We start from the raw sequence: 25,968 nt of genomic DNA on the forward strand, positions 1-25,968 counted from the left end.
TCCAGTAGGCATTCCCATTCTAAAAGATAGAAATTGGAAAGAAAACGTGGGTCCTTGCTCACAAAAGTCTGAAACCTAGCAGGGCCAATTCCATTTTAAATTTTTTGAATTTTTTTATTTTGATATCATTAATGTACAATTTCTTGAACAACATTATGGTTACTAGACTCCCCCATTATCAAGTCCCCCCAACATACCCCATTACAGTCACTGTCCATCAACATAGTAAGATGCTTTAGAATCACTACTTCTCTTCTTTGTATATACTGCCTTTCCCATGTCCCCCCCCAACTACATTATGTGTGCTAATCATAATGCCCCATTTTCCCCCTTATCTCTCCCTTTTCACCCACCCTCCCCAGTCCCTTTCCTTTTGGTAACTTTTAGTCCATTCTTGGGTTCTGTGAGTCTGCTGCTTTTTTATTCCTTCAGTTTTTGCTTTGTTCTTATACTCCACAGATAAGTGAAATCATTTCATACTTGTCTTTCTCTGCCCTGCTTATTTCACTGAGCATAATACCCTCTAGCTCCATCCATGTTGTTGGAAATGATAGGATTTGTTTTCTTCTTATGGCTGAATAGTGTTCCATTGTGTATATGTACCACATCTTCTTTATCCATTCATCTACCAATGGACACTTAGTTTGCTTCCATTTCTTGGCTTTTGTAAATAGTGCTGCGATAAACATAGGAGTGCATATGTCTTTTTCAAAATTGGATGCTGCATTCTTAGGGTAAATTCCTAGGAGTGGAATTCCTGGGTCAAATGTTATTTCTATTTTTAGTTTTTTGAGGAACCTCCATACTGGTTTCCACAATGGCTGAACTAGTTTACATTCCCACCAGCAGTGCAGGAGGGTTCCCCTTTCTCCACACCCTCGCCAACATTTGTTGTTGTTTGTCTTTTGGATGTTGTTCATCCTAACTGGTGTGAGGTTATATCTCATTGTGCTTTTAATTTGCATTTCTCCGATGATTAGCGATGTGGAGCATCTTGTCATGTGCCTGTTGGCCATCTGAATTTCTTCTTTGGAGAAGTGTCTGTTTAGCTCCTCTGCCCATTTTTTAAGTGGCTTATTTGCTTTTTGTTTGTTGAGGTGCGTGAGCTCTTTATATAATTTGGATGTCAACTCCTTATCAGATATGTCATTTATGAATATATTCCCCTATACTGTAGGATGTCTTTTTGTTCTACTGATGGTATCCTTTGCTGTACAGAAGCTTTTTAGTTTGATATATTCCCACTTGTTCATTTTTGCTTTTGTTTCCCTTGCCTGGGGAGGTATGTTCATGAAGAAGTTGCTCATGTTTATGTCCAATTGTCTAAGAGTTTTATGGCTTCATGACTTACATTCAGGTCTTTGATCCATTTTGAGTTTACTTTTGTGTATGGGGTTAGATAATAATCCAGTTTCATTCTCTTACATGTAGCTGTCCGCTTTTGCCAACACCAGCTGTGGAAAAGCCTGTCATTTCCCAATTGTATATCCATGGTTCCTGTATCGTATATTAATTGACCATATATGCTTGAGTTTATATCTGGACTCTCTATTCTGTTCCACTGGTCTGTGGGTCTGTTCTTGTGCCAGTACCAAATTGTCTTGATTACTGTGGCTTTGTAGTAGAGCTTGAAGTCAGGGAGCATAATTCCCCTGCTTTATTCTTCCTTTTCAGGATTGCTTTGGCTATTTGGGGTCTTTTGTCATTCCGTATGAATTTTAGAACTATTTGCTCTAGTTCATTGACGAATGCTGTAGGTATTTTGATAGGGATTGCATTGAATCTGTAGATTGCTTTAGGCAGGATGGCCATTTTGGCAATATTAATTCTTCCTATCCAAGAGCATGGGATGAATTTCCATTTATTAGTGTCCTCTTTAATTTCTCTTAAGAGTGTCCTGTAGTGTTCAGGGTATAGGTCTTTCACTTCCTCGGTTAGGTTTATCAATTCCATTTGATTTTAATCCTCCATAACTATCCTTTCTGGCAGGATATTGTGTCCTCTGTGCCCACTGGGGCGGCAGTCCCTTGGACCTGAGTACTGGCCCTGTACTGGATGTGAGGAGATAGTTCTGCCTTATGGAATTGAGGAGGGGGTCTTGTCCTCTGGAACTGAGGAAATGGTATCACTCTCGGGGTCATTCTCCCCTTTTCCTGAAGGGTAACACATGATCATACCTGGATATCTCACTTAGCTCATTTTCTGACTGTAGAAGTCTAACAGCCTTCCTTCATTTTCTCCCACCTATGTCCCTCTCAGTCCAAGCTAGTGACATTCCTACTGAGATGACTGATTGGATCCACAAGCCACAGGTCTAATCTCTTGGGCAAATGTTTGTCCAGCAACACCCTTAGTGTTCTGTCCAGAGCAAGCTTTCTCATGCCTTGCAGTATAGATTAGCTGAGAATTTTCCAAGTATTGAAGTTTTGGTTTCTTTTTCTTAGCAATTCCCTTTCCAACTTCTCTCTCCCCTTTCATATTTTACTACAAGGAGTGAAGGGAAACCAGGATGTGCCTTCAACACTTGGCTTAGAAATCTCTTCAGCTAAGTATGCAAGTTTATTGCATACAAATTTCACTTTCCATCCAACAGAACATAATTCAGTGAAGTACTCTGCCACTGTGTAACAAGAATCACCTTTCATCCAGTTTCCAAGTTTCCAATAACATATTCCTTATTTCTGAAACCTTACCAGAAGCACCTTTTACATTCATATTGCTGGCAATATTCTGTCATGATAATATATGTATTCTTTAAGACAACAGAAGCTTTCTCTACAGCCCTCTTCTTTTCCCTCTGAGCTCTCAACAGATTCTCTTTCGAAATCCATATTTCTGCCATCATTCTATTTAAGCCAATCTAGAATTTTTCTATTAGCACCTCAAAACTCTCTCTGCTTCCATTTAATACCCAGTTCCAAAACCACTTGCCCATTTTTAATTATGTGTTATAGCAGCCCCCTACTTCCTGGTACCACAGTCTCTATTAGTTTTCTAGGTCTGCTGTAATGAAGTACCACAACTACATGGCTTATACAATAGAAATTTTCTCTAAGTGCTTTGAAGACTTTGTCTTCAATTCTCAACAGTTTAGATATGTTCCAAGGAGTGCTTTTCTTTGTTTAATGCTGCTTTGAGACTGCTGAGATTCTTGAATCTGTGGATTGATGTGTTTCATCAGTTTTGGAAAAGTATCTGCCATTATCTCTTCAAATACCATTTCTTCCCCATTATTTCTTCTATTTCTATGATTTCAGTTTCATATATGTTAGCACTTATAACTGATCTACAAGTTTCTTATGCTGTATTCTTATTTATTTATATACATATATCACTCTTTTTTGATTCTGTACTTCAGTTTGAATATTTCCTATTGACCTGTGTCTCCATTTAATCTTTTACTATGTCCCATCTCTATTAAACTTAGCTGTTGAATTCATTGAATTGTTCTGTTTCCACCCAATTAGCTGTACTGCTACTCAGTTCTGACACTAACTACCTCATTAGCGTCAGACTCTACAGATTTAAGGGCCCAGTCTCCCACAAGACTGCCCTTACTTCAGATGCTAGCCACATGTCAGCTGGTCCCAAGGCCACCAACACTTCCAACCAACTAGCTACAAATCCAGTGGTTCCTAAAACCCCCTCAGAGTCAATAGTTCACTAGAATGAAGCATAGAACTCAAGACAGCACTATACTTCCAATCAGTTTTATTATAAAGGATACAGATTAGGAAGAGCCAAATGAAAAGACACAGAGCAAGGTCTGAAAGGATCACAGATCTTCTGTGCCCTCTCCTCATGGAATCCAGGCTGTCATTCTACTAGCAGCACATCAATGTGTTCACCAACCAAGAAGCTCCACCAAGCCTTGATGTCTAGAGTTTTATTTGGGATTTCATTACTTAAGCATGATTGATTAAGGCATTGGCCATGTTATTGAACTTGATCTTCAGGCCCATCCCCCTCATAGAGGTGGGACTGGACCAGTGTTCCAACCATTGAATCATATGCCTGGTCCTTCTGGTAACAGTTCTCATCTTCAAGCTATCTAGTGGCTCACCATGAGTCACCTCATTAACATAACAAAGACTCCTGTCACTAAGGAAACTCTAAGGGTTTTTGAAGCTCTGTGCAAGGAACAAAGATCAGGTATATTCTTTATTGGATGATAGTTTTTATTTTCAACTATTCTCTTCTTTTCCGTTGTAAAAAACCAATTTGTTTCTTTTTCAGATGTCCTTTTCTGAGATTCTGTTTGTTTTGTCCATCTTTGCCTCTTTTCCTTGACCATATTAATCATCGTATTTTAAATCCAGGCCTGCTAACTCCAGTGTCAGAATCACCTGGTAGTCTGCTTCCGTTGATACAATAATAATAAATATGACCATTTCAGAACTTGTGTCAACCAACATTTTAATCCAAATGGTAGATACTGAACCATGGTGCACTCTGTTAGATATTAAAATGTAGTTGAAGTCCCTCAACTGACTCAAAATTTATCACTGAGAAATAAAATATAATAAATGGTATATTAAATCTTCCTTTTATTCTATGATAGTATTTAGTCCATAAAGAGAGAAAGTGAAGTACAGCACAGTTAAATGACTCCTTAAAAACCATTTTCAGCATCTCCTCCTAAGAAAAACAGAAGGCACTATAGGAAAAGTTTTAAAATAATGGTTGTTGCCTGAAAAGCATTTGCTAATGTGAATTAATGACCACAAAGGACTTCAACATTTTTCATCTTTATAAATTATGTCTAATTTGGTTATATTAGGAATTCTTTTAAAATCTTTATATTCTTGTCCTTTCTGTATAGTGTCTTCTGCTTTTCATAGGCAGAAGGCACTGAAAATACTCCTTCAGTTAATTCTGTATTTCAATATACAGTGCAAGATTACTTACGTTACCTCATTTGATTGTCAACCTTCCTGTGAAGGAGGCACAGGATAATTATCTCAATTTTATAGAAGAAGAATCTGAGATTCAGACAGGATATAATATAGGATTCATGCATGTGTGTATTTAAATTAAATTATTTTAATTTATCTGCATGAGAGATACTTTGTAAGACTACAATAATATTAATTATAATCCTCTTATATAGATGAGGGAATGGCATAGTATAGAATTCTATATGACTTTTATCTAAGGTTATTAGGATGGTGAACAGGGCAAGGGTGGAGTATAACATATAGCCTCTGACATAATTTTCATATTTTCCACTACCTACCTTATGCATATTTATATTCTGTTATTTTAGCCCTCTTTTCCCTTTCTTTCCTTACTTATTATCCTTTTATATTTCTTTTCACTTTTTGTCTTTTTTAAATTTCCTCAGTTGAAACCCACAGTCAACATATACTTGCACTTTTGTCATTTAGCCTCTCGCTTATAAGACATTTAAGTAGTACAAATGCATGATCCCCTATTCCCCTAAAAATCTCCACTTCATAAAACTTCTGTACAATATCATGGTGCTGATAAAATTTGGACGTCTTTATTTCAGATAAAAACATCACTTTATAATGACATGTATTAAAAAGTATATACATGCTGTTTAAGGATCTTTAAATACATATAATTTATTTTTTAGTTATTTAGATTTCTCCCCGTTGATGTTTTCCCATGTTTTCAATAATTGAAACAAGTTAGAATTACAACTATAAAATTTTACTTGCTTGAGTTGAATAATTAAGTAGACGTGTTCTTCCTTCATGAGGGCTACTTCTTTCTAGTTCGTTAATAACTCAATAGTAAAATGAAGAATACTATTATGAGACAAATCCATTGTTAAATTAAGTTGAATGATATTCTGTGGCATTCTACAACATGACATTTCTGTTTTACTTTATGCTATGCTTTTAGTTTTGGAAATACAATAGAAAAAACTCGTCACAGAAATATGCTAAGAACCCATAGGATAGATACGTTTCCTTAAAAATGCAGGCTTCTCCTCAGCCTCAAAATAAGACGCTTCCCTTTTACTGCATTCATTTCAGTTCCATAAACAGTTATTGAGCAGATATTATGTGGAAACATTAAAATCAAGTCTATACTTTTGTAGAGCTGATAACAGAATCTGGTAGGAGAGACAAACTGATAAACCTGTAATTTCAATACAGTGTGATGAATGCTACAGTAAAGGTTTACTCGTGGTGCTTTGACAGAATGTACATGAAACAGTGAGCCTTGACTAGAGTTCAGTGATCACACCTTCTAGGAAATATCACCTAAACTATATTTTGAATGAAGGAAAAGAGTTAATCAGGCAAACTAAAGGGACATTTTGTTGCTCCAGGCAGAAAGAAAAATGTGAAGGTTTGAAGCAGCATGAGCCTTATAGAAAACTCTGAAATGAGGTTGGAGAGTTAGGGCAAGTAGTTTTCCAGAATATTTGAACAAGGCAAATAAGCCATTGAACTAATTTTTAAATCCTTGTCATAGAGTCTGTAGAGTATAGGAAATATAGTCAGTATAAAAAGAGAGAATGGACTATATATATCCATCTTTAGTTGATATTTAATAAAGTTGAACATTTCTTTTTGTGGAATACTCCTTCAAAGAACATTTAAATCTATTGCAGTATTTAAATTAATGTCATAAGATAATTGTTCATAATTTGAATGTATTATCCTTAAACTTCTAGTGTATTACTGTAAGAAACAAAAGCTTCATATTCTCTAAATTTATTGAAGTAGAATAAATTTGCAATGGAGCTAATTAGTATTTTTCCATTCAAGTCTCTTTTTATAACTATTGGTTATCCTGTTTTCATCTTTTGTAGAGTTCCTATACCTCAGCCAGAAACTTCTGCAGGAGCAAAAGGAAACAAACCAAGCATGCCAGGGCCCTACCAATGTATGTTGTTTTGATGATAATGATTGTTTATGAGATCTTTATGGGAAACTATTATATCCAGATACTCTTTGATTTTATTCTGTATTTTTGTATCATGCCTGCTGCTAGCATAATATAAATACTTTAAACAGATATATATTTATTTACTTTTGCTTTTGGTTTTCATTTATATTATCTTTGTCAAAAGTATCCTTGTCAAAAGTACTGGTCCCAACTTTAGAAACATTTGTTATCATCACAAAAGTGAAAGTAAATACAAGTAAACTAACACTTACCAACTTGTTTCTTTGATGGTACATCCTTCCAAATATAATGTTTTTAATTATCAAGAATAATTGAGCAGGGAGTTTTTGACAATAAACATAGGTCAGAGTTAAAAGCTACTTATAGTTCCTTTGTTTACTATTGGGTTTACTGTTTTTAATTTACTGGTTTCATTTCTGAAGTAATTTCATAACACAATTTAGTTCTGGCAGGGTATCTTTAGAGGAATTTGGTTTAAATCAGATCTTACACAGGGTCGTGTCTATGGACTGGATTTCTCCCTACACTGTATGTTCTTCTGGCTTTTTGAGTTATTCTTTAGGATTGATGTTTAGTCATTCTGGCAGATTAAGAACCCACAAAAGAATCTGGAGACTGTACCCCACCAAAAAATATATATATAGAAAATAAAGGGGAAATCATTATAATATAAACATATAACCAAGCTCAAAACAAAAATGAAAACTCCCTTGTTGCCAAAAACAAAAGAATTTAAATTTATTAGTGAGTAGGAACTAAAACTAAAACTCCTCATGAGCATTTCAGAACTAGATACAGACCTAAATGATTATAGACTGAAATGTAACAAACACATGGAAAGGGAAGATTAGACCACAGGCTTCATGCATGTGAAAAGAACTAATATAAAAGTTAAAAGGTTATGAAGGGCCAAGGAAATTATACCTGTCACCATGGGGAAGTATCAGGGAGTTTACTGTATCCTTTGGGTGGCAGATACGGAAAAAATTCCTTGAGAGAAATTGGAATTCCAGGACTGTGCAGAATGGAGGTGCGGTCACAGTTTAAGATACATTTCAGATGACTGAAATGGTGAAGGCACTGAGCTAAGGAATTAATACTAATACCTGGTCTGAAATTGGTGAAACCCTCAGGTTTTTTGCCCCCAGTTGGAAAATTTTATTTTCAAAGTGTATGCTGTGAAATATTTACACATGGATTTATGTTCTTTTTGGCATTTGCTTAAAAATAATGCAGGAAGAGATTCAACATGGTGGCATGAGAGGTGAGACAGAAAACTCCTCCCAAAACCACATAGAGTATGAAAATATCGTTAATACAACTAGCCGTAAAACAGCAACAGGAAAGAAGGCTGCACCAGACTGCATACACACCTCACCAAGAGAGCAGACTTCACGAAACAGGGTATTGTACGAAAGCCTTGATCGGCAGGACCCAAGCCCTTTCTCCACCCCAGCTCACTGGCAGGAGGAAGAGAAACGGAGCGGGGAGAGGGTGGAAGCCTAGAACTCCTGAACACCCACCCAGCCCTGGTGGTCTGCTTTGCAAGCAGAAATGTACATTGTGTGGTGCTCTGGAGGTTGGGGAGCTGGGACAGGCATAGTGCTTGAGAGACTGAGATTTCGGGCGTTTGTGGAGGACAGGGGTCCCCATCTGGCGGCTCTGGAGCAGAGGAAAGACAGGTGGTCAGAGCGGCTTCCAAGCAGCGAGAGGGTTGCTGAAGGGGCAGGGTTTCCAGGGAACTTGCTGCATGGGACAAGGGAGAGCTGGACAAGTTTGGCTGGGTGTGGTCTGCCTAGCAGGTTGGGAACTTTGAGGAGCTGCAGGTGCTCCATACCCCTGGCTGGCTGCTCAGCCCCAAGGACCCCCACTGTGACAGGCACCTAAACTGCGCCTTCCTCCTGGCCTGACGGCACCTGCTCGCAAACCAGCAGTCACTGTGTGGGCATCAGGCCAGCCAGAGGGAGGCCCCACCTACAACAGCAGGAGACGCCAAGCACAGAGGCTTACACCTGTGTGCTCGGCCCACTGGCTCTAACACTAGAGACAGGCCCTGCATCCAGAAAGCAGGAAACAGCTCTTTCCTCTCCTGAGGCACCAGCGCCGCTCGCCTACAACTGCCAACCTCACTCTAGGGACTGAGCAGCTCCAGAGACTGGAGCTTCTGGGCAATAGAGGGCACCACACTGGTTCAGAGCAAAATCTCACAAACCCCAGAAAAAGGGCCAAATGAAATGGAACTTACGAATCTTCCTGCAAGAGAGTTCAAAATAAAAATCATAAACATGCTTATGGAGGTACAGAAAAATATTCAAGAACTCAGGAGTGAATTTAAGATGGAGGTTCAATCATTAAGAAATTCCATATCTGAAATGAAACATACAATGGAGGGATTTAAAAGCAAAGTAGTTATAGCAGAAGAGATGGTAAATGGAATAGAAATTAGAGAAGAAGAATACAAAGAAGCTGAGGCACAGAGAGAAAAAAGAATCTCTAAGAATGAAAGAATATTGAGAGAACTGTGTGACCAATCCAAACAGAAAAATATTCTCATTATACGGGGACCAGAAGAAGAAGAAGAGAGAAAAAGGGATAGAAAGTGTCATTGAGGAGGTAATTGCTGAAAACTTCCCCAATCTGGGGAAGGAGACAGTCTCTCAAGCCATGGATGTGCACAGATCTCCCAACACAAAGGACCCAGGGAAGACAACATAAAGACATATAATAATTAAAATGGCAAATATCAAGGATAAAGACAGACTTATAAAACCAGCTAGAGAGAGAAAAAAGACCACATACAAAGGAAAACCCATCAGGGTATTGTCAGATTTCTCAACAGAAACCTTACAGTCCAGAAGGGACTGGCATGATATATTTAATGCAATGAAACAAAAGGGCCTTGAACAAAGAATACTCTACCTGGCAAGATTATCATTCACGTTTGAAGGAGGAATTACACAATTTTCAGATAAGCAAAAGCTGAGAGAATTCACCTCCCACAAACCACGTCTGCAGTGCATTTTGGAGGGATTCCTATATATGGAAGTATTCCTAAGGCTAAATAGATATCACCCAAGGGATAGACAAAGAGTACAGAATATGATTCGTAACATACAAAGAATGGAGGAGGAAGAAAAAGGAGGGAAAAAAAGAACCTTTAGGTTATATTTGAAATAGCATACGAAGTGAGTTAAATTAGACTGTTATATAGTAAGGGAATTACCCTTGAACCTTTGGTAAACATGAATCTAAAGCCTGCAATGTCAGTAAGTACATACCTATCAATAATCACACTAAATGTAAATGGACTGAATGCACCAATCAAAAGACGTAGAGTCACTGAATGAATAAAAAAACAAGACCCATCTATATGCTACCTACAGGAGACTCAGTTCAAACCCAAAGACATACACAGAATGAAAGTGAAGGGATGGAAAAAGATATTTCATGCAAACAAAAGGGAGAAAAAAGCAGGAGTTGCAGTACTTTTATCAGATAAAATAGACTTCAAAACAAAGAAAGTCACAAAAGACAAAGAAGGACATTACATAATGATGAAGGGGTCAGTCCAACAAGAGGATATAACTATTATAAATATCTATGCACCCAACACAGGATCACCTACATATGTGAAACAAATACTAAAAGAATTAAAGTGGGAAATAGAATGCAATGCATTAATATTAGGAGACTTCAACACACCACTCACTCCAAATGACAGATCAACCACACAGAAAATAAGTAAAGAGACAGAGGCACTGAAAAATGTATTTGAACAGATGGACCTAACGGACACCTACAGAATACTCCATTGAAAAGCAACAGGATACATATTCTTCTCAAGTGCACATGGAACATTTTAAAGAATAGATCATATACTAGGCCACAAAAGAACCTCAGTAAATTCAAAAAGATTAAAATTGTAGAAGTAGCTTCTCAGATCACAAAGGTATGAAACTAGAAATAAATTACACACAGAAAACCACACAGAAAATGAAAAAGCCCACAAACACATGGAGGCTTAATAACGTGCTCCTAAATAATCAATGGATCAATGACCAAATAAAAACAGAAATTAAGCAATATATGGAGACAAATGACAAAAATAAGTCAACACCGCAAAGTCTTTGGAATGCAGCAAAGGCCATGCTAAGAGGGAAATATATTGCAATACAGGTCTACCTCAGGAAGGAAGAAAAATCCCAAATGAACAGTCTAAACTCACAATTAATGAAACTAGAAAATAAAGAACAAATGTGGCCCAAAGTCAGTAGGAGGAACATAATAAAGATTAAAGCAGAAATAAATAAAATTGAGAAGAATAAAACAATAGAAAGAATCAATGAAAGCAGAAACTGGTTCTTTGAGAAAATAAACAAAATAGATAAAGCCCTAGCCAGACTTATCAAGAAAAAAAGAGTCTACACACATAAGCAGAATCAGAAATGAGAAAAGAAAATCCACTGCAGACAACACAGAAATACAAAGATTATGAGAGAATACTATGAAAAATTATATGGTAACAAACTGGATAACTTAGAAGAAATGGACAACTTTCTAAAAAAAATACAGCCTTCCAAGGCTGACCCAGTAAGAAACAAAATCTGAAGAGACCAATTACCAGCAAAGAAATTGAACTGGTAATCAAAAAACTACATAAGAACAAATCCTCTGGACCAGAAGGTTTCACTGTGAATTTTATCAAACATTTAGTGAAGACCTAATACCCATCCTCCTTAAAGTTTTCCAAAAAGTAGAAGAGGAGGGAGTACTCCCAAACTCAATCTATGAGGCCAGCATCACTCTAATACCAAAACCTGGCAAAGACATCACAAAAAAGGAAAGTTGGGGAGGGGCGGAAGATGGCGGCGTGAGTAGAGCAGCGGAAATCTCCTCCCAAAACAACATATATCTATGAAAATATAACAAGGACAACCCTTCCTAGAATAAAGACCAGAGGACACAGGACAATATCCAGACCACATCCGCACCTGAGAGAACTCAGCGCCTCGCGAAGGGGGTAAGATACAAGCCCCGGCCCGGCGGGAGCCGAGCGCCCCTCCCCCCAGCTCCCGGCGGGAGAAGAGCAGGCAGAGCGGGAGGGAGACGGAGCCCAGGACTGCCGAACACCCAGCCCCAGCCATCCAGGACAGAGTGCAGACACAGTGCGTGCGCGGGGGGCCTTGGATACTAGGGAAACAGGGCAGCAAGAACAGTGAGCGGGCACCGGAGGCTGGGCGACAGAGGACATAAGAAAAGCGCGCGACCATTTTATTTTTGCTTTTTTGCTGTTTTGTTTTGGCGAGCGCTTTTTGGAAGTCTTAAAGGGATAGGGACCCCAATACTAGGGAAACAGGGCAGAAAGACCAGTGAGCAGAGGCCTGAGGCTGGCACCGGAGAATAAAGAAAAACGAAGGACCACCTTTTTTTTTTTTTTTTTTAATTAAAAACTTTTTTTTTTTTTTTTAATTTAAAAATTTTTTTTTCTTTTTTTTTTTTGGTGGGCGTTGTTTTGTTTTGGCGGGTGCTTTTTGGAAGTCTTAAAGGGGCAGGGCGGGTCACTTAATCCAGAGGTAGGGAATCCGGGATCTCTGGGCACCCTAACCCCTGGGCTGCAGGGAGCAGGGAGGCCCCTTACAGAGATAAATAGCCTCCAGGCCGCTCCCCCTCCAATGGGACTCCACCACGTTGGAGCAGAGGCCCGAACCACGCCACGCCCACAGCAACAGCAGAGATAAACTCCATAGCAGCCGGGCAGGAAGCAGAAACCATGTCTGTGCGCAGCTGCCCAGCACAAGCCACTAGAGGCCGCTGTTCTCCCAGGAGAGGAGGTCCACAAACCAACAAGAAGGGAAGTCCTTCCAGCCGTCACTCGTCCCAGTTCTGCAGACTATTCCTATCACCATGAAAAGGCAAAGCTACAGGCAGTCAAAGATCACAGAGACAACACCAGAGAAGGAGACAGACCTAACCAGTCTCCCTGAAAAATAATTCAAAATAAGAATCATAAACATGCTGACAGAGATGCAGAGAAGTACGCAAGAGAAATGGGATGACGTCCGGAAGGAGATCACAGATGCCAGAAAGGAGATCGCAGAAATGAAACAAACTCTGGAAGGGTTTATAAGCAGAATGGATAGAATGCAAGAGGCCATTGATGGAATTGAAATCAGAGAACAGGAACGCATAGAAGCTGACATAGAGAGAGACAAAAGGATCTCCAGGAATGAAACAATATTAAGAGAACTGTGTGACCAATCCAAAAGGAACAATATCCGTATTATAGGGGTCCCAGAAGAAGAAGAGAGAGGAAAAGAGATGGAAAGTATCTTAGAAGAAATAATTGCTGAAAACTTCCCCACACTGGGGGAGGAAATAATCGAACAGACCACGGAAATACACAGAACCCCCAACAGAAAGGATCTAAGAAGGGCAACACCAAGACACATAATAATTAAAATGGCAAAGATCAAGGACAAGGAAAGAGTGTTAAAGGCAGCTAGAGAGAAAAAGGTCACCTATAAAGGGAAACCCATCAGGCTAACGTCAGATTTCTCAACAGAAACCCTACAGGCCAGAAGAGAATGGCATGATATATTTAATACAATGAAACAGAAGGGCGTTGAACCAAGGATACTGTATCCAGCACGACTATCATTCAAATATGACGGTGGGATTAAACAAGTCCCAGACAAACAAAAGCTGAGGGAATTTGCTTCCCACAAACCACCTCTACAGAACATCTTATAGGGACTGCTCTAGATGGGAGCACTCCTAGAAAGAGCTCAGCACAAAACAACCAACATATGAAGAATCGAGGAGGAGGAACAAGAAGGGAGAGAAGAAAAGAATCTCCAGACAGTGTATATAACAGCTCAATAAGTGAGCTAAGTTAGGCAGTAAGATACTAAAGAGGCTAACCTTGAACCTTTGGTAACCACGAATTTAAAGCCTGCAATGGCAATAAGTACATATCTTTCAATAGTCACCCTAAATGTTAATGGGTTGAATGCACCAATCAAAAGACACAGAGTAACAGAATGGATAAAAAAGCAAGACCTATCTGTATGCTGCTTACAAGAAACTCACCTCAAACCCAAGGACATGTACAGACTAAAAGCCAAGGGATGGAAAAACATATTTCAAGCAAACAACAGTGAGAAGAAAGCAGGGGTTGCAGTACTAATATCAGACAAAATAGACTTCAAAACAAAGAAAGTAACAAGAGATAAAGAAGGACACTACATAATGATAAAGGGCTCAGTCAAACAAGAGGATATAACCATTCTAAATATATATGCACCCAACACAGGAGCACCAGCATATGTGAAACAAATACTAACAGAACTAAAGGGGGATATAGACTGCAATGCATTCATTCTAGGAGACTTCAACACACCACTCACCCCAAAGGATAGATCCACTGGGCAGAAAATAAGTAAGGACACGGAAGCACTGAACAACACAGTAGAGCAGATGGACCTAATAGACATCTATAGAACTCTACATCCAAAAGCAACAGGATATACATTCTTCTCAAGTGCACATGGAACATTCTCCAGAATAGACCACATACTAGGCCACAAAAAGAGCCTCAGAAAATTCCAAAAGATTGAAATCCTACCAACCACCTTTTCAGACCACAAAGGAATAAAACTAGAAATAAACTGTACAAAGAAAGCAAAGAGGCTCACAAACACATGGAGGCTTAACAACACGCTCCTAAATAATCAATGGATCAATGACCAAATCAAAATGGAGATCCAGCAATATATGGAAACAAATGACAACAACAACACTAAGCCCCAACTTCTGTGGGACACAGCAAAAGCAGTCTTAAGAGGAAAGTATATAGCAATCCAAGCATATTTAAAAAAGGAAGAGCAATCCCAAATGAATGGTCTAATGTCACAATTATTGAAATTGGAAAAAGAAGAACAGATGACGCCTAAGGTCAGCAGAAGGAGGGACATAATAAAGATCAGACAAGAAATAAATAAAATTGAGAAGAATAAAACAATAGCAAAAATCAATGAAACCAAGAGCTGGTTCTTCGAGAAAATAAACAAAATAGATAAGCCTCTAGCCAGACTTATTAAGAAGAAAAGAGAGTCAACACAAATCAACAGTATCAGAAACGAGAAAGGAAAAATCACGACGGACCCCATGGAAATGCAAAGAATTATTGGAGAATACTATGAAAACCTATATGCTAACAAGCTGGGAAACCTAGGAGAAATGGACAACTTCCTAGAAAAATATAACCTTCCAAGATTGACCCAGGAAGAAACAGAAAATCAAAACAGACCAATTACCAGCAACAAAATTGAAGCAGTAATCAAAAAACTACCTAAGAACAAAACCCCCGGGCCAGATGGATTTACCTCGGAATTTTATCAGACATACAGGGAAGACATAATACCCATTCTCCTTAAAGTTTTCCAAAAAATAGAGGAGAAGGGGATACTCCCAAACTCATTCTATGAAGCTAACATCACCCTAATACCAAAACCAGGCAAAGACCCCACCAAAAAAGAAAACTACAGACCAATATCCCTGATGAACGTAGATGCAAAAATATTCAACAAAATATTAGCAAACCGAATTCAAAAATACATCAAAAGGATCATACACCATGACCAAGTGGGATTCATCCCAGGGATGCAAGGATGGTACAACATTCGAAAGTCCATGAACATCATCCACCACATCAACAAAAAGAACGACAAAAACCACATGATCATCTCCATAGATGCTGAAAAAGCATTTGACAAAGTTCAACATCCATTCATGTTAACAACTCTCAGCAAAATGGGAATAGAGGGCAAGTACCTCAACATAATAAAGGCCATCTATGATAAACCCACAGCCAACATTATATTGAACAGCGAGAAGCTGAAAGCATTTCCGTTGAGATCGGGAACTAGACAGGGATGCCCACTCTCTCCACTGTTATTTAACATAGTACTGGAGGTCCTAGCCACGGCAATCAGACAAAACAAAGAAATACAAGGAATCCAGATTGGTAAAGAAGAAGTTAAACTGTCACTATTTGCAGATGACATGATACTGTACATAAAAAACCCTAAAGACTCCACCCCAAAACTACTAGAACTGATATCGGAATACAGCAAAGTTGCAGGATACAAAATCAACACACAGAAATCTGTGGCTTTCCTATATACTAACAATGAACCAACAGAAAGAGAAATCAGGTAAACAACTCCATTCACAATTGCATCCAAAAAAATAAAATACCTAGGAATAAACCTAACCAAGGAGGTGAAAGACTTATACTCTGAAAACTACAAGTCACTCTTAAGAGAAATTAAAGAGGACACTAACAGATGGAAACTCATCCCATGCTTGTGGCTAGGAAGAATTAATATCGTTAAAATGGCCATCCTGCCCAAAGCAATATACAGATTTGATGCAATCCCTGTGAAACTACCAGCAACATTCTTCAATGAACTGGAACAAATAATTCAAAAATTCATATGGAAACACCAAAGACCCCGAATAGCCAAAGCAATCCTGAGAAAGAAGAATAAAGTAGGGGGGATCTCACTCCCCAACTTCAAGCTCTACTATAAAGCCATAGTAATCAAGACAATTTGGTACTGGCACAAGAGCAGAGCCACAGACCAATGGAACAGACTAGAGAATCCTGACATTAACCCAGACATATATGGTCAATTAATATTTGATAAAGGAGCCATGGACATACAATGGCGAAATGACAGTCTCTTCAACAGGTGGTGCTGGCAAAACTGGACAGCTACGTGTAGGAGAATGAAACTGGACCATTGTCTAACCCCATATACAAAAGTAAACTCAAAATGGATCAAAGACCTGAATGTAAGCCATGAAACCATTAAACTCTTGGAAGAAAACATAGGCAAAAACCTCTTAGACATAAACATGAGTGACCTCTTCTTGAACATATCTCCCCGGGCAAGGAAAACAACAGCAAAAATGAGTAAGTGGGACTATATTATGCTGAAAAGCTTCTGTACAGCAAAAGACACCATCAATAGAACAAGAAGGATCCCTACAGTATGGGAGAATATATTTGAAAATGACACATCCGATAAAGGCTTGATGTCCAGAATATATAAGGAGCTCACACGCCTCAACAAACAAAAAACAAATAACCCAATTAAAAAATGGGCAGAGGAACTGAACAGACAGTTCTCCAAAAAAGAAATACAGATGGCCAACAGACACATGAAAAGATGCTCCACATCGCTAATTATCAGAGAAATGCAAATTAAAACTACAATGAGGTATCACCTCACACCAGTAAGGATGGCTGCCATCCAAAAGACAAACAACAACAAATGTTGGCGAGGCTGTGGAGAAAGGGGAACCCTCCTACACTGCTGGTGGGAATGTAAGTTAGTTCAACCATTGTGGAAAGCAGTATGGAGGTACATCAAAATGCTCAAAACAGACTTACCATTTGACCCAGGAATTGCACTCCTAGGAATTTACCCTAAGAACACAGCAACCAAGTTCGAGAAAGACAGATGCACCCCTATGTTTATTGCAGCACTATTTACAATAGCCAAGAATTGGAAGCAACCTAAATGTCCATCAATAGATGAATGGATAAAGAAGATGTGGTACATATACACAATGGAATACTACTCAGCCATAAGAAAAGGGCAAATCCAATCATTTGCAGCAACATGGATGGAGCTGGAGGGTATTATGCTCAGTGAAACAAGCCAAGCAGAGAAAGAGAAATACCAAATGATTTCACTTATCTGTGGAATATAAGAACAAAGGAAAAACTGAAGAAACAAAACAGCAGCAGAATCACAGAACTCAAGAATGGACTAACAGGTACCAAAGGGAAAGGGACTGGGGAGGGTGGGTGGGTAGGGAGGGATAAGGGGGGGAGAAATAGGGGGGTATTAAGATTAACATGCATGGGGGGGTAGGAGAAAAGGGAGGGCTGTACAACACAGAGAAGGCAAGTAGTGATTCTACAACATTTTGCTATGCTGATGGACAGTGACTGTAAAGGGGTTTATAGGGGAGACGTGCTTTAGGGGAGAGCCTAGTAAACATAATATTCGTCATGTAAGTGTAGATTAGTGATACCAAAAACAAAGCAAAAAAAAAAAAAGGGCAGTTCCTGTGTGGTAACCTCCAACGAGTTCTACACAAGGGTATAAAGGGCATATAAAAGTGTATGCAAAGGGTCTGTTTGTGTTTATACAGAGGATCAAAGCCTAATTGGGCTACTCTGAAAATGAACTAAAATACGATATGAAAAAGAACTTCCAACATCTGCACTCTCTGGAAGACTCATGCTAGAAGATGATCATCAAAAAACCCCAACAAAGATCCACGCACTGCTACAGCTGTAGATGCACTCATCCCACCAGTTCCTGGACTTGCCATGGGAATGAGGAAGGAGATATCTAAGCTGGACTGTGCATACAGTAAAACAACAAATTTGACTGGATCTATACTGTTGGAACTCAACCAAGAATTTGGAGAAGTGCAAATTGTAGCGCTCCAAAGTCTTACAACTACAGACTATTTACTGTTAAAAGAACATATGGCATGTGAACAGTCCCCAGGAATGGGTTGTTTTAATTTGTCTGATTTCTCTCAGACTGTTCAAGTTCAGTTGGACAATATCCACCATATCATAGGTAAGTTTTCACAAATGCCTAAGGTGCCTAACTGGTTTTCTTGGTTTCACTGGAGATGGCTGGTAATTACAGATATGCTTTGGTTATGTAACTATACTCCTATTATGTTAATGTGTGTGCGCAATTTAAGTAGTAGCTTAAAACCTATATATGCTGAAGTTACTCTACAAGAAGATATGTCAAAGAAATAATCAATCTTCCCATGTTTTCTTCCGCCTGCTACTTCTATAGCTTTTCTTCTTCCTTCCTAATTACAACCCTTAAATAGAATTCGTGCCTCATATCAAATTTACCGAGTATCATAATTCTTCCAAGTGGTAAAGATACCTCAAGACAAATGCTGGGCATAGAAGCCACAGGGCATAAATATGCAAAGAAGTAAAAAGCTAACCTTTTCAAACAATAAGGCTTCCCTCTCACTTACCAACTTCACATTTCCCTGTATGGCCCCGGAAGATGACTGGTTAGCCAGAGACGGGTAAGATTCCTCAAGGGAGGAACAACCTAAGACAGGCACAGTCGCAGGGGGGCCATCAGGTGAGAAATTGGGGATCAACAGAGGTGAGGCTTAGAACCTCACCCCCCCTGTTCTGAGAGAAATCTTCTGCATACGTGGATGTTTTATTGCCCTGGTCTAGCTTGGATTAACACACAGTCTACAGGCACACACCTGATCATCTACATTTGCTCTCTTACAACACTAAACTATGTTTTCTACCTTTATCTTGTATCTACCTACCACTTCAGCATTTTATTAAAAATAATAATAATAAAGAGAGAAATGTGGTATCCACATATAAAAAAAAAAAAAAAGGAAAGTTGCAGAACAATATCCCTGATAAACATAGATGCAAAATACTCAACAAAACATCAACAAACAGAATTCAAAAATACATGAAAAATATCATCCATCATGATCAAGTTGGATTCATCTCAGGGATGCAAGGATGGTACAACATTCCAAAATCCATCAACATCATCCAACACATCAACAAAAAGAAAGACAAAAATGGAATTATTATCTCCATAGATGCTTAAAAAGCATTTGACAAAATTCAATATCCATTCATGATAAAAACTCTCAAAAAAATGGGTATAGAGAGCAAGTACCTCAGCATAATACAGGCCATATATGACATACCGACAGCCAACATCATACTTAACAGCGAAAAGCTGAAAGGTTTTCCTTGAAGATTGGGAACAAGGCAAGAATGCCCACTCTCCCCACTTTTATTCAACATAGTTATGGAGATCCTAGCAATGACAATCAGACAAAAGAAAGAAATAAAAGGCATCCAGATTGGCAAGAAAGAAGTCAAATTGTCCCTGTTTGCAGATGACATGATATTGTACATAAAAAACCCTAAAGAATCCACTCCAAAACTACTACATGTAATATCTGAATTCAGCAAAGTTTCGGGTTACAAAATTAATACACAGAAATTTTTGTATTCCTATACACTAACAATGAACTAGCAGAAAGAGAAATCAGGAAAACAATTCCATTCACAATTGCATCAAAAGGATAAAATACCTAGGAATAAACCTAACCAAGGAAGTGAAAGACTTATACTCTGAGAACTACAAGACACTCATGAGATAAATTAAAGTAGATACCAATAAATGGAAACACATCCGTTGTTCATGGATAGGGAGAATTAATATTGTCAAAATGGCCATCCTACCTAAAACAATGTACAGATTCAATGCAATCCCTATCAAAATACCTATAGCATTCTTCAATGAAGTAGAGCAAATAGTTCTAAAATTCATATGGAACCACAAAAGACCCCAAATAGCCAAAGCAATCCTGAGAAGGAAGAATAAAGCAGGGGGAATTATGCTCCCTGACTTCATGCTCTACTACAAATCCATAGTAATCAAGACAATTTGGTACTGGCACAAGAACAGACCCATAGACCAATGGAACAGACTGGAGAGCCCAGATATAAACCCAAGCATATATGGTCAATTAATATACGATAAAGGAGCCATAGATATACAATCGGGAAATGACAGCCTCTTCAACAGCTGGTGTTGGCAAAACTGGACAATTACATGTAAGATAATGAAACTGGATTATTGTCTAACTCCATACACAAAAGTAAACCCCAAATACATCAAAGACCTGAATGTAAGTCATGAAACCATAAAACTTTTAAAAAAACATAGGCAAAAATCTCTTGGACATAAACATGAGCAACTTCATCATGAACATATCTCCCTGGGCAAGGGAAACAATATCAAAAATGAACAAGTGGGACTATATCAGACTAAAAAGCTCTGTACAGCAAAGGGACACCATCAGTAGAACAAAAAGACATCCTACAGTATGGGAGAATATATTCATAAATGACATATCCAATAAAGGGTTGACTTGCAAATTACATAAAGAGTTCACACAGCTCAACAAACAAAAAGCAAATAAGCCAATTAAAAAATGGTCAGAGGAGCTGAACAGACACCTCTCCAAAGAAGAAATTCAGATGGCCAACAGGCACATGAAAAGATGCTCCACATCGCTAATCAGCAGAGAAATGCAAATTAAAACCACAATGAGATATCACCTCACACCAGTTAGGATGGCCACCATCCAAAAGACAAACAACAGCAAATGTTGGAGAGGATGTGGAGAAAGGGGAACCCTCCTACACTGCCGGTGGGAATGTAAATTAGTTCAGCCATTGTTGAAAGCAGTATGGAGGTTCCTCAAAAAACTAAAAATAGAAATACTGTTTCACCCAGGAATTTCACTCCTAGAAATTGACCCTAAGAATGCAGGAGCCCAGTTTAAAAAAGACATATTCACCCCTATGTTAATCGCAGCACTATTCACAATAGCCAAGAAATGAAAGCAACCTATATGTCCATCAGTAGATGAATGGATAAAGAAGAGGTGGTACATATACACAATGGAATATTATTCAGCCATAAGAAGAAAACATATCCTACCATTTGCAACAACATGGATAGAGCTAGAGGGTATTATGCTCAGTGAAATAAGCCAGGTGGAGAAAGGACAAGTACCAAATGATTTCACTCATCTGTGGAATATAAGAACAAAGCAAAAACTGAAGGAACGAAACAGCAGCAGACTCACAGAACCCAAGAATGGACTAATAGTTACCAAAGGGAAAGGGACTGGGCAGGATGGGTGGGAAGGGAGGGATAAGGGGGAAAAAGGGGCATTATGATTATCACACATAATGAAGCAGGGGGGGCACAGGGAAGGAAGTATAACACAGAGAAGACAGGTAATGATTCTGAAGCATCTTACTACGCTGATGGACAGTGACTGTTGTGGGGTATGTGGTGGGGACTTCATAATAGGGGCAGTCTAGTAACCATAATGCTGTTCAAATAATTGTACATTAACAATACCAAAATTTTAAAAAAAGTAAAAATGCAGGAAGGCGGAACTGGGTGAGGTATAACAAGATGGGCCATATATCAGTAATAGTTGAAGCTGGGTGGTGGGTACATGGGGGCTCATTGTACTTACTATGTACTATTTTTTTTTGCTATGTTCTTTTTTAAATTTAAGTATCATTGACATACAATCTTATGATGGTTTCACACAAACAACACAGTGGTTTCAGCATTCACCCATATTATAAAGTCTTCACCCCCTCTATCAAGGTCACTGCCTATCAGCATAGTAAAATGTTATACTCATTAATTGTCTTCTCTGAGCTGTACTGCTTTCCCTGTGACCTACCTATACTGAGATCGTGAATTATAATGCCAGTTAATCCACTTCCTCATCTATACCCACTCACTCTAACTATTCCCCTTTGTTAACCACTAGTTCCTTCACAGTGTCTGTGAGTCTACTGCTATTTTGTTCCTTCAGTTTTGCTTTGTTTTTATACTCCACAAATGAGTGAAATTATTTCGTATTTGTTATTCTTCACCTGGCTTATTTCATATAATAAGCGTAATACTCTCTAGATCCATCCATGTTGTTGCAAATGGCAAGACTTGTTTTCTTTTTCTGGCTGAATATTATTCCATTCTGTACTTGTGTTACTTCTTTATCCATTCATCTATTGATGGACACTTAGGTTGCTTCCATTGCTTGGCTATTGTAAATAGTGTGGCAGTAAACATAGGGTTACATATGTCTTTTCAAATCAGGGATCTTGTTTTCTTCAGGTAAATTCCTAGGAGTGGAATTACTGGGTCAAATGGTATTTCTATTTTTAGTTTTTTGAGGAACCTCCATATTGCTTTTTACAATGGTTGAACCAATTTACATTCCCACTAGCAGTGTAGGAGGGTTCCTCTTTCTCTGCATCCTTGCCAGCATTTGTTGCTTCTTGTCTTTTAGATGTTGGCCTTCCAAACTGTTGTGAGGGGATATCTCATTGCGGTTTTAATTTGCATTTCCCTGATGATTAGCGATGTAGAGCATCTTTTCGTGTGCCTGTTGGCCATCCGTATTTCTTCTTTGGAGAAGTGCTTATTCAGATCTCCCACCCATTTTTTAATAGGGTATTTTGTTCTTTGGATGTTGAGGCATGTGAATTCTTTATATATTTTGGATGTTAACTCCTTCTTGGATAAATTGTTTACAAATGTATTCTCCCATACTGTAGGATACCTTTTTTGTTCTCTTGGTGGTACCCTTTGCTGTACAGGAGCTTTTTAGCTTGATGTAGTCCCATGTGTTCATTTTTGCTTTTATTTCCCTTGCCCAAGAAGATGTGTTCAGGAAAAAGTTGTTCATGTTTATTTTCAAGAGACTTTTGCCTATGTTTTCTTCTAAGAGTTTTATGGTTTCATGACTTACATTCAGGTCATTGATCCATTTCAAGTTTACTTTTGTGTATGGAGTTAGACAATAATCCAGTTTCATTCTCTTACATGTAGTTGTCCAGTTTTCCCAGCACCAGTTGTTGAAGAGGCTGTCATTTAGTCATTGTATATATTTATGCCTTCTTTATTGTATATTAATTGACCATACATGTGTGTGGTTATATCTGGGTTCTCTATTCTGTTCCATTGATATATGGATCTGTTCTTGTGCCAGTACCAAATTGTTTTGATTACTGTGGCTTCGTAGTACAGCTTGAAGTTATGGAACATGATCCCCCCCCAGCTTTGTTTTACTTTCTCAGGATTGCTTTGGCTATTTGGGGTCTTTTCTGGTTTAAAACTATTTGTTCTAGTTTGTTGAGGAATGCTGTTGGTATTTTATACAGATTGCATTGAATCTGTAGATTGCTTTAGGCAGGATAGCCATTTTGAGAATATTAATTTTTCCTATACATCAGCATGGGATAGACTTCCATTTATTGGTGTCTTTAATTTCTCTCATGAGTGTCTTGTAGTTTTCAGGGTATAGGTCTTTCACCTCCTTGGTTAGGTTTATTCCTAGGTATTTTATTCTTTTTGATGCAACTGTGAATGGAATTATTATCCTGATTTCTCTTTCTGCTAGTTCATTGTTACTATATAGGAATGCAACAGATTTCCTTGTATTAATTTTGTATCCTACAAGTTTGCTGAATTCAGTTATTAGTTCTAGTATTTTTTGGTGAAATCTTTAGGGTTTTTATGTACAATATCATGACATCTGCAAGCAGTTGACAGTTTAACTTCTTTCTTACAAATCTGGATGCCTTTTATTTCTTTGGTTTTTCTGATTCCTGAGGCTAGTATCTCCACTACTATGTTGAATCAAAGTGGTGAGAGTGGGCATCCTTGTTTTGTTCCTAATCTAAGTATGATGCTGGCTGTGGGTTTGTGGTATATGACCTTTATTACGTTGAGGTATTGCCCTCTATACCCATTTTGTTGAGAGTTTTTATCATGAATGGGTGTTGAATTTTTCAAATGCTCTTTCAGCATCTATTGAGATGATCATGTGATTTTTGTCCTTTTTGGTAATGTGGTGTATAATACTGATTTTCAGCTATTGTACCATCTGTGCATCCATGGAATAAATCCCACTTGGTCATGATGGATGATCTTTTTGATGTATTTTTGAGGTCGGTTTGCTAATATATTGTTGAATATTTTTACATGTGTGTTCATTGGGAAATTAGTCTATAATTTTCTTTTTTTTCTGGTGTATTTGTCTGATTTTGGTATTAGAGTAATGGTGGCCTCATAGGATGAGTTTGGAAGTAGTCCCTCCTCTTATACTTTTGGGAATGCTTTAAGGAGGATGTGTATTAGCTCTTCCTTATATGTTTGATACAATTCAACCATAAGGCCATATGGTCCAGGGCATTTGTTTTTAGGTAGTTGTTTGATTTCTGATTCAATTTTATTGCTGGTAATTGGTCTCTTCAGACTTTCTGTTTTTTCCTGGGTCAGGTTTGAAAGGTTGTATATTTCTAGAAGTTGTCCATTTCATCAAGGTTGTCCAGTTTGTTGACATATAATTTTTCGTTGTATTCTCTAATATAGCTTTGTATTTCCATGGTGTGTGTTATGATTTTTCCTTTTTCATTTCTCGTTCTGTGTACACTCTCTTTTTTTCTTGATAAGTCTAGCTAGGGGTTTGTATATTTTGTGAATTTTCTCAGAGAACCAGCTTGTGCTTTCATTGATTCTTTCTATTGTTTTATTCTTCTAAATTTTATTTATTTCTGTTCTGATCTTTATTATGTCCCTTCTCCTACTCACTTTGGGCATCATTTGTTCTTCTCTTTCTAGTTTCATTAATTGTGACTTTGATCATTTGGGATTGTTCTTCTTTCTTGACATAAGCCTGTATTGCTATATACTTTCCTCTTAGAACAGCCTTCACTGCATCCCACAGGTTTTGGCCTGTTGAATTGCTGTTTTCATTTGTCTTGGTATATTGGTTGATTTCTGCTTTAATTTGTTCATTGATCCATGGATTACTTAGGAGCATGTTATTAAGGCTCCATGTGTTTGTGGGCTTTTTTGTTTTCTTTGTATAATTTATTTCTAGTTTCATACCTTTGTGGTCTGAGAAGCTGGTTGGTACAATTTCAATCTTTCTGAATTTACTGAGGCTCTCTTTGTGTCCTAGTATATGATCTATTCTTGAAAATGTTCCATGTGCACTTGAGAAGAATGTGTATGCTGCTGATTTTGGGTGGAGTGTTCTCTAGATGTTTGTTAGGTACAACTGGTCAAATGTGTTGTTCAGTGCCTCTGTCTCCTTACTCATTTTCTGTCTGTTTGATCTGTCCTTTGGAGTGAGACGTGTGTTGAAGTCTCCTAAAATGAATGCATTGCATTCTATTTCCCCCTTTAATGCTGTTATTGTTTGTTTCACATATGTAGGTTCTCCTGCATTGGGTGCATAGATATTTGTAATGGTTATGTCCTTTTGGTGGACTGACCCCTTTATCATTTTGTAATGTCCTTCTTTGTCTCTTGTTACTTTCTTTGTTTTGCAATCTATTTTATCTGAAATAAGTACATTCTA

The 25,968-nt window shown here is 38.2% G+C and overlaps 1 protein-coding gene across 1 annotated transcript in view; it reads left to right on the forward strand.

The window, feature by feature from the left end:
• RADX (RPA1 related single stranded DNA binding protein, X-linked) overlaps window positions 1-25,968 on the forward strand; it is an 82,767-nt gene that overhangs the window by 31,832 nt on the left and 24,967 nt on the right. The window contains 1 exon segment of the mRNA XM_057495380.1: window positions 6,791-6,864. Within this exon segment, the coding sequence (XP_057351363.1) occupies window positions 6,791-6,864 (74 nt within the window).

Source organism: Manis pentadactyla, chromosome X, assembly GCF_030020395.1.
Source record: "Manis pentadactyla isolate mManPen7 chromosome X, mManPen7.hap1, whole genome shotgun sequence".
Lineage (NCBI taxonomy): Eukaryota > Metazoa > Chordata > Mammalia > Pholidota > Manidae > Manis > Manis pentadactyla.